The sequence below is a fragment of the Pan paniscus genome, chromosome 10 (genome assembly GCF_029289425.2).
Source record: "Pan paniscus chromosome 10, NHGRI_mPanPan1-v2.0_pri, whole genome shotgun sequence".
Lineage (NCBI taxonomy): Eukaryota > Metazoa > Chordata > Mammalia > Primates > Hominidae > Pan > Pan paniscus.
Window position 1 is genome coordinate 88,754,119 of NC_073259.2, and position 10,086 is coordinate 88,764,204.

Here is a 10,086-nt window from a genome sequence, read left to right on the forward strand (position 1 = left end):
TACTGCTTGGGGTAGAGCAATAAGATTTTATGTTTTCACATAGTTTTTGAGGCACTGACTATAAAGACCAAAACCAAGGTCGACTGTCATCCCAAAGGCCAGTTACAGCTAGGAAGTCTTTCTAGAGCTCTAGGAGGAAAGGTGAAAGGAAGGGAAAGAACAACAAAACAGAGGGAGGGAAGAAAAAGAAAAACCTCTCCAACAGCTATGCTTTATTTCATTCATAGGAATGAGTCTTTGCCCTAAAATGGCTTTATACTACAAATGATAACTACTGTTCATCAAGCAGCTATGTGCTATGTGTTTCACATGCATGGTATCATTTGATTGAATCCTCACTAAAACTGTAAGGAAACCACTATCATCTTGAAGACATCAAGATCTAGTACTTACCCATGGATATATACATAGAAATTAACCTTGCTAGGACTTGACAGTTCTTTGGAATCTAGGGCCCCCGCACTTGACCTTCATATTGTACTGTCTCCCGAAGAACAATACATGTGTCTTGTGGACCATGGGCAAGCTGCAATTTAAAAAATGCTGTTTCCTTGCTCGTGCCTTGGTTGCTAACCTTTCTCACTTAAATCCTATCAAACAACTTATTTGGAGTCAATGGATAGTGAGAATGCAAAAGAAAAAGTGGTGAGCACACAGTGTGCAGAACTGGAATCATAAGAGAGGCACCTTGGAGGGGGCCACAAGTAAATGCTGAAATATCAAGTAGCTGTGGTGTGAGTCTTGTTTTCACTAAAACTATTTTTAAGGAGGAGTTACTACATGTATTGTAACCCCATCCTCTATCCCACTCCCTACCTCATATGTAATACTGCTCCACAAATGGAAGGGTACAGAATTCAGATCCTGGTTGCCCCTCTCCCCAAAGGAAAAAAAAAAAAAAAAGATAGTCAAGGACGGTCTCTATGGAAGGACCCAGAGAATCATTTCATCCAGTATCATGGGATGTGAGCACCCTTCAGCAACCCCCTCCATTTCCCAAATCATCTTGCAGCCTTAGTAAAAGAGAGGAAAGAGATTTACCTGCTTCTATTGAGGTTGAAGCCTGAAAGTCATGTATAACCTTTGAAGCACTGTAATGGTTTTAATCACAGGAATAGCATCTTTTTGAGAGGCAGGAGACAGAAAGGAGCTGAACCACTCTGCAAATATTAACCCGGCTATTTTGGAGCAATGGCTATTGCCTTTGAAATCTTTCATCATGGGTCTATACTTAGAATTCAGATGAGCGCAGGGGGAGGGGAATAGGGCAATGTTAATCCCCAGTTGTTTTGAAGTTGTCCTGTAAGCAGGTTAGTATCTAAACTGCCCAAAATGGAAGGGTTCAATGCTTTGTTTAAGTTATGTGATTCTCTCTGTGTAACCTGGTCTGCACATAGATTGTCACAACACTCTGGGAGGTGACACTTCTCAGTTTTCTTTCAAACTAGATGTTCTAGAGAGCACTAGCTGCAATCACATTGGGAGACTGATGCTCCATGACAGCTAAAAGTTGGATTGAGTTTCAGGAGCTACTATATATAAAGCTGGGTCGACTTATGTCACTGCACTAAGTAAATGCCATCTGGGTGGTTCCTCTGGGTTTTTGAGTCCATTACCCAGTTCAGATCGAGTCAGAGGCCAAGGAGGAGAACATGATGATGGACCTTTTTGAAACTGGCTCCTATTTCTTCTACTTGGATGGGGAAAATGTTACTCTGCAGCCATTAGAAGTGGCAGAAGGCTCTCCTTTGTATCCAGGGAGTGATGGTACCTTGTCCCCCTGCCAGGACCAAATGCCCCCGGAAGCGGGGAGCGACAGCAGCGGAGAGGAACATGTCCTGGCGCCCCCGGGCCTGCAGCCTCCACACTGCCCCGGCCAGTGTCTGATCTGGGCTTGCAAGACCTGCAAGAGAAAATCTGCCCCCACTGACCGGCGAAAAGCCGCCACCCTGCGCGAAAGGAGGAGGCTAAAGAAAATCAACGAGGCCTTCGAGGCACTGAAGCGGCGAACTGTGGCCAACCCCAACCAGAGGCTGCCCAAGGTGGAGATTCTGCGGAGCGCCATCAGCTATATTGAGCGGCTGCAGGACCTGCTGCACCGGCTGGATCAGCAGGAGAAGATGCAGGAGCTGGGGGTGGACCCCTTCAGCTACAGACCCAAACAAGAAAATGTAAGCCTAGATGCTGCCGGGGCAGGGAAATGCAAAGGCTGATTAAACGCCTTCCGCGGGGCCTTAACCTCCAGCTGCTTGGTCTTTTTTCCCTTCCCCCTTTCTCGCCCGCCCCTCCCGCTCCGTCTCTAATGAACCCCCAGTGACCCAAGAAGACCGGGTGCTTGCAATAGGCAGGAAATGCGTACCCGGCCCGAGGAAGCAGGAAAGCCGCCCCCCACCCCACCCCAACCCCGGAACCGATGTTTCTTTCCTAATCTGCCGCTGCCTTGGTTTTCCCTCCAGCTTGAGGGTGCGGATTTCCTGCGCACCTGCAGCTCCCAGTGGCCAAGTGTTTCCGATCATTCCAGGGGGCTCGTGATAACGGCTAAGGAAGGTAAAGTAAAAGGGCTCTGGGCCGCACCAGAGAAAATCCGGGAGGTGGATAGGATGCTTGGGCCGAGAGGGCTCGAAGCAAGAGCAGGGACGCGCCCTGCGAAAAGGGCGCTCTTTGCGCGCCGGGACCAGGCCTTTCCTCGCTGCCAAAGCGGCCTCGCGCGGGGCGCGGAGCTGCTTCGTGTTCCTTCTTTGGGTGCTATGTTTGTGTGTTTGTTTTTTCGCTCAGGAGGAGCAAGTATTGATTCGTCAGCCTCGAGTAGCCTTCGATGCCTTTCTTCCATCGTGGACAGTATTTCCTCGGAGGAACGCAAACTCCCCTGCGTGGAGGAAGTGGTGGAGAAGTAACTGAGCCTGCGCTTGAGACCTTCTCCACGCAGCAGGAAGATCCCACCGACCCTTCCTGGCCTAATCCTTTAGATTAGGTCACATTACATTAACATTTAGGAACCCAGACCGAAAAGTTGGTGAAAGGGAAGGAGACACATTCACAAAGAAACTTTGCGAAAATTGCGAAAACTGTTGTGCACGCTCAAATGAAAAAGCCTTTCGGCTTTGGGCTTTTATTTTTTTGGAACTGCGAGTGGCTTAGGTCTAGCCTCATTTTGTTTTGGTTGGTTTTATACTATATTAACTTTTATTACGGTGATCCTTTTGTGCCATGTTCAAAAGAAGTTCATTCCTGTCTAAAGTGGGAAAGTTGCATTTAAAGTTAGGGGTATTTAATGTATTTTTGTAAATAGTTTAGCACTTTCTTTTTTTATGTAAACCTAAAATATATTTTAAATGTGGAATGATGTATATAAAATGTGCGAGGATCCTGGTATTGTAATATTAAAAAGAAGTTTCTATATGAACAAAGTTGGTCCTAATTTGATGGAACTGGAAAAATATGTTTGGAGGCATGTGTACAAAAATAAAGAGGAGCCATATTTTAATTTAGACACCACACAAGCCCATTTATTTGGGTGTTTCCTTACATGCCAATTGAAAGGAAATTTGGCTTTCCTTAGTCTGAATTAAACTGGATACTGTTCTCTCTCTCGTAGACCTCACACTTGTCATTGGAAGTGAATAGTGCCCAGAAGAAAAATGTCATTTTTCCTTTTATCAGCATCTTTTTCCGTCTGGTTTTACACTCCTATACCTGGAGATCTGGGTGAGATTTACTTACCCAAAGTTAACAATGGAATTTTCAATCTAGGAAAATATGGTTGCAAGAAATTACCACACCAAAACTGAGCTCATTTCCCAAAAAGATCTTCAGCGGATTTACCCCCAAACGGCCTTCCCTCTTAGCCTTCCCAGGCCGCTCTTGTCCTGAAGTGTGGATCTGGAGTTCCCGGGGCTGCATCCGGCATCCTCAGGGCCGGATCTCGGGCCCCCTCCCCAGTTTTCTTGAACTAGACTGGTCCCTAGCAGACTGGAATATCCTCAAGGCCTCGTTTGGCTTGGGTTTGTTTTCCATATACGAAAGATAAAAGAAATGGGCAATCTGTCTCTGGAGGTGGGGTGGGCTGCTTTGAAGGGAGGGCGGCTTCAAGTGAGGGAAGGTTTCAATGGTTGAGGGCAAAAGACAACAACAACACACATGCAACCTCTTAGCCGGGCCAAACAGCAAAGCCCCAAAGAGGCTAGAAGCCCCAGGAGCTCCTCACCATGCGGATTTTACAACGTGTGCCAGGTTTGTTTATCCTGTAACCTCAGGAAGAAACGACCACCAAGAAACACAGTGGGAAGTGAGGCAGATGAGAGGAGGAAGCCATTTCTTTTGAATTGCGACTTCTCTCTTAGATTCTGTAAGTGGCACCTTCACTCCCTTCCCCCGCCCCTGAACTTCTACCTTTCCTCCTCCTCCCCAACAGCTAGTCTTCAGTTAGCAGATGTGAAAATCAAATCGGATTCAGTATTTCCCAGCCCACCCTTTCCTTCCTAACCCTCCAAAGGCTGGACCTTCTTGTTGCTCACCTAAGTTCCAGATAGCACCACAGACAGTGCCCCCTGGAGGTACAGAGCTGTATCTTGCCCCTTTTTCCTCTCAGAAAGGAAGGCCTCTTCCTGGCGATAATAGTCACTGCGTTTTCTGAGTATATGGGAAATTCAGATTTCTTCTAAAACAAATTTAAAATGCAGAAAGGTTCATAGTGGAAGCTGACATTGACATACAATCTCTTTTAAAGGTTTGGGAGAGGTGGGTGGGAGATTTAGCTGAGCCTGTGTGGGGTTGGCTACCTAGATGGAATCCAGGCTGCCACTGTCTAGGGCTAGTCACTGCTCATTCTTAGTCCCGTTTCCTCCTGAGGTTGTGAAGATTCACTGAGATAACACATGTGAAGTGCTTAGCCAAAATGGCACAAAATAAACACTAGATGCCAGCTCTCTTCTTCCTTAGTCAATTCAAAGACCCTTTTCTTCCATCAAAAGCCATAGTTTCTTCAGCCTTTCCTTGCTCTGGCTGGGGAAAATATTGACAACAATGAGAACAAAAGCAACATAAATGAGCCATTCTTAGTATTTAAATATTAACTCATAATCCTACAACAGATGAGAGAGGTACTGCTATTACTTTGACTTTACAGAAGATCCTTGGAACAGAGTTTCCTGCACTTGGTTAAGTACTGCATAGAGCCAGGATTCAGAGCCAGGCAATTATCAGTGGATTCAAGCCTGTGTTCTTAACCATCATGCTCTGTGAAACAGATGCCTTGGCACATTGGCAATTTCTTTATTTCCTCCTTTTTTTTTTCTTTTTAAGGGGTGATGTGTCCCTGTTGCTCAGGCTTGAACTCCTGGATTCAAGTGATCCTCCAGCCTCAGCCTTTCAGGTAGCTGGGACTACAGGCCCATTCCACTGAGCCCAGCTTGCCTTGGGAAATTAATAAGCAACATTTTATGGTCTGGGGAAAAATTTGGCTCTCCTTGGCGTTTGTTTTCTAAAGGCTCTCTCTCAAGAGTGGCTAGCTACTGAACTCCAAATTAGAGCAGTAACTTAAAAAAATAAGTGGTAAAGCATTTCAAATTATCCAACCAAAACATGTGTGAATATGTCTGGGTAGTGTCTATGCCCATTAATTAATGCTTATTAGATGCCCATCATTTTCTCCCTGAGAATCAATAGGGATTTTCCCCAAATTGTATATATGCACACTTCTATTTTTAAAATTCAAATTTATTATGCAACACAAAATAATGTAACTGATTACGTGAACTCATTTAATTTATAATTTAGCCTATACTTATAGTAAGATCTGTGTTATAAATGGCTCAACAGCAGAATGCTTTTATTAATTCATGGATTTTACTTGTTGATGGATTTTATTCAGTCTTTGCAAGCCAAATCCTCTCTATCTCTCTTAGCTGGGTAACTTGAGAAATTGTTTGGAATAAGTTTGCCTATAGAAGTCTCTTCATTAAATAGAGCAAATATTTCCCAAAGACTTCATGTGACCTCCACTGCTACAGATGACATGTTAGGCTTTCCAGTGAAATCCTTGGTGTGTTTGCAATTAAAATGTTTTTGTTTGATATTAATGATGATAATCTTTACTGAGGCCAAAGCCAAAATAAACAGGGCTGTGGAAGCAGATAATCAAGACATAATAACTTGGTAAAGATAAGCAATTTGGGATTAAATTCAAGCCTCTTTCCAGAGGCAGGTATAAAGTTATCAAGTACAAAATAATGAGTGATTTTCTTTATTATATTACTACAGAAATAATTTGCAGAAAATCAAATGCCAGCTTTCATACTAATTTTAATACCTGGATCACTGAATTCCAAGCCTGAACACTGGAAATCCTCTTAGGTCTAACAGTCTCATTTATTTTTCTTCAAACTCTTGCATTTGTTTTGGGAGCGGAGGGAATGCTGGAATTTAGGGTTTGCAACTAATTCTGAAACTAGCAGAGAAATCTTGAGATGCTGAAAGTGATCTCTATCTTTATTAAGACTTTTTTTTTTTTTACTAAAGTTAGAATTTACCCAGTTGTGTTTTTCTTCTAGTAATATTTTATCCCATTTTGTCATTTCAAAATCGCTCTCCCACAACACCATAGCTGGAATTTTTTTTGACATTTTTGTTTAAGCTTTGAATATCTAATTGCCTAATCCAATGCATTGATAAATTATCAATAACATAGTATTTTCTCAAAGAGCCAAACCACCAAGCTATTTCTCTGACAGGCCCCTCCAGTCACTCCCTTAAACTATTACACTTATAAAAGATGATCCTCCATCATAGAGGTTTCACTCTGAAAAAAGCAATTTTTTTGCAAGCCTAGTTCAGAGTCAGTCTGAGATGGAATGGCTATGCCATGTGCTGGAACAAAGATAACGCTGTAAGAACTGGCTACTTTCTGTACTCTCAAGGCTGCTAAATGTCCTTACTTAGGCCTTTGATCTCTCCTGGAAGTCCTCTAATTCAAGCAGAGGCCAATGTCTTCCTCAGCTGTCTTCACAAATTCTTCCAGCAGCTCTGGCAGGTACTAATGTGTTTACTTAGGTGTGCCTGATTCCCAGAGCTAATAGCAATTTGCAATTGTTGAGCACATTGTGAAGTCATCTATAATATAAAAAATATCAAGAACAACTCCCTTAGTCCAGGAGTTGATAAGGATCTGCAGGCAGGGGCAGAAGTGAATTGGAATGGATGTATCCTTCTATATGTATTTGGTTTCTCCCTCCAAGAAAAGCATAGGGAATTTTCAATAATGCAGAAAGCCTAGGGTGGGCAAAATTTACTAGAAGAAGAAGGTATGAGCATCATTTTGCTGGTGTGGTCTGTCCATCAATATTAGTGTGTTGCCATAATGCTTAAACTAACACAGATTTCACTTAAAAAAAAAGTTGGTGTTACTTAAAGGTCATTGCAATTAGAACCTGGTTATAATTCTAAATTGTAAGAAAATCAAATGTATTTATTTTTCAGAATATAAAATGAAATAAATAAATAAATAAATAAATAAATACTTCACCAGAGCCTTAGTGGGTATCCATGTATAGCACCAGAGGTGACTGGGTTTTCTTCCCCTCATCTACCTATGGTTAGACTTTCCTAGCAGACAGTGTTGGAGTGTCATTTCTAATAACCTGTTTACATATGAAATAAATGTGCGTTTTCTCCGCAAGCAAGAAATCCACTTCTTTGCAGAAATAGTGGAAAACTTATTTTCATTCTTTGTGTGAGGAGCAAAAGCCAATCTAGTCCGACTTTGAGTACAAAAGGGTGCCCTGAGTAGATCTTTTCAGAGCCATTTTTAAAACTTCCCATGCTTCCCTGGCCAACCCACTCAAAAAAAAAAAAAAAAATGCTTTTCTCTATGTTGCTCACCCGGTTCTTTATTTTTCCCCTTCCAGGTCTCCCCTGGGAAAAGAGCAGGGAGACCGCTCCTGAATTGGGACACTGTAGCCATCTTTGTGGTGCTGGCTGCCTACTGTCTTAGCATATTGCCTTTCTCTCTCTCTCTCTCTCTCTCTTTCTTCTCTCGCCCCTGACAGCGTTTTAAAAGTTTTGTCTTATTTCTTTTTACTTTGGTACTCTGAGATCCTATTTTCAGCACTTGCGTCCCAAGGGCTCTCAAGTCCGGACCCTGTTCTCCTGCTAGCAAGGCCCATTAAGCCGCCGGGCGCTTGTGTTTTCTCGGCTTCTTTAGTTCCACTAGCTCGCGGCACTCTGGTAACTTTGTTTTGAGATCACCTTACCAGAGACAGCTCTAACCTCTGAGAACTACCCTTACTGACAGAGGCTCCTGAGTGACGGCGTCTTCCCAGGCACAGGAGCCAGGGAAAGATGTTGAGTAGCCAGCTTTTGCGAGTTTCTGCTCTGGAGCCCTAAGGAAGCGCACGGAGCCTAAATTAATTGAAGAAGAAAACAAACAAAATCACCTCTAGCAGTAGGAACTATAATGACAGGATGCCTAGTTTCCAATCCTGTGTGACCTTGGGGCAAATAACCTAGTCCCTGGAGCTCGAGTTTACTTTCTTTCTACAATGGGCCCAATAATAGCTCCCACAGGGTGGTTTGGAGTATTGATTGTTAAGTTAATCTAAGGAAAGGGTTGAGAACAGTGCGGGGCAAATAGAAAATTCTCAATAATTGTTAGTTAAAAATATTTCACCCTGAGGGGCTTGAGTACAAATCACGTTAAGTGCTTTCAGAAATTAGCTGAAAGATGAGCAGAAGCGTAACCTCTAACTTTCACTCAAACTTTAAAGACCAAGTTTATTTGTGTCCAAAGCACAAGTCCGAGCTAATTTGTGCACTCCACAGCCAAAAAAATAAAAAAGTGGTCATATGGCTGCTAATAGAAACTGTGGGACTTGGCTGAGAATTCCTGGAGGAGGATATCTACCCACTATTTTATTTCAGAGGTAGCAATGTGCTTTGCATTTGCTGTGCATTTGAATGTTTCCACCAGCGTGGATGGCATCTTAGTTTCCACCTGGGTTCTTCTTGAACTTGCCTCTTTTTATCTGGCGTAGCCCTGGATACCGTATTCATTTCAAAGGCGTAGACTTGTTAATAGCCCTAAAAAAGGTGCAGATGGATTTCCCACTGGTCAGATGATTAAGCAGCCCATTGGTATGAGAGGGAACCTGATTTTCAGGAGAGATCTTTTTCTTAGAGATGAAAGGACAGAAGAGAGGAGACAGCAATGGTGTGGCTAGCAAACCTTAGTGACTGACAGTGTCACTATCCCACCTCTGGTTTTCAAGGTCTTCACTTTAGAGAGATCGCACCCTGAAAAGGTTGCTACTTCTCTGGCCCCTGAAGATGCTGGATCAATGAACCAGTGTTGCTTTAAGAAAATAATTCTAAAAAAAAAAAAGTACAAATTTCCATTCACTGAAAGAAATAATAATAATAATAGGAAGGAAAACTCCCTCCTCCTCGCAATAACTTCGGAGCCACTATATTTATTGAGCTGGGTTACCCTAGATTGAGTTGAGAACACTCCTGCTTCTTTCAACGGGGCCACAAGACCTAGTCCAAAACCCCAAGACTAATTGTGTAGACCTTAAGTAATTGCTTTTCCTAAATATAAACAGCACCTCCCCAACCCAAATAACCTGAAAGTGGATTAAGGTTGGAGGAGGATTGGTAAAAGCTGATTAATAGATTCATTCTCACTTAAATGACAACCCTCCCCTCTTGCCTTCTATCCATCGAAGTTCTAAAGACCCTGCTGTGATTGCTTTTCTGGAAGGCTTTTGTCACTGAAGTGTGTGAAGTTACTCCTGGTTTGAGGAGTTGGAAATTTTACACGAGTCAAGGATTGCAGTGGCGGCAGCTGGGACGCATCTGTAACGGTGTTAGTTTGCCTGAAAGCAGAAAATTAGCAACCCCAAAGCCCAGCTTGGCTGTTTAGTCTGTAGAAATGACAGGGCGGAGCAGAAAGAGAGGGAGAAAGGAGACTCACCCCTGGAAAGGGAGTTTGCCGTCGAAAACTGGGCTTCTTCTATTGGAAATCTTAGAGACACTTTCAGTGCAGGTCTTTGGCCTGCTCAGGATCTAGGGAAGGCCTGGCACAAAGGAGAAGGT

The 10,086-nt window shown here is 43.2% G+C and overlaps 1 protein-coding gene across 1 annotated transcript; it reads left to right on the plus strand.

Annotated features, from left to right (window-relative positions):
* The first annotated feature begins 490 nt into the window (after window positions 1-490).
* On the plus strand, window positions 491-3,429 carry MYF6 (myogenic factor 6). Its single transcript, XM_003811661.4, has 3 exons — window positions 491-2,171; window positions 2,457-2,547; window positions 2,776-3,429. The coding sequence occupies exons 1-3, from the start codon at window positions 1,653-1,655 to the stop codon at window positions 2,892-2,894; spliced, it is 729 nt and encodes a 242-aa protein (XP_003811709.1). The 5' UTR covers window positions 491-1,652; the 3' UTR covers window positions 2,895-3,429.
* The last annotated feature ends 6,657 nt before the right edge of the window (window positions 3,430-10,086 follow it).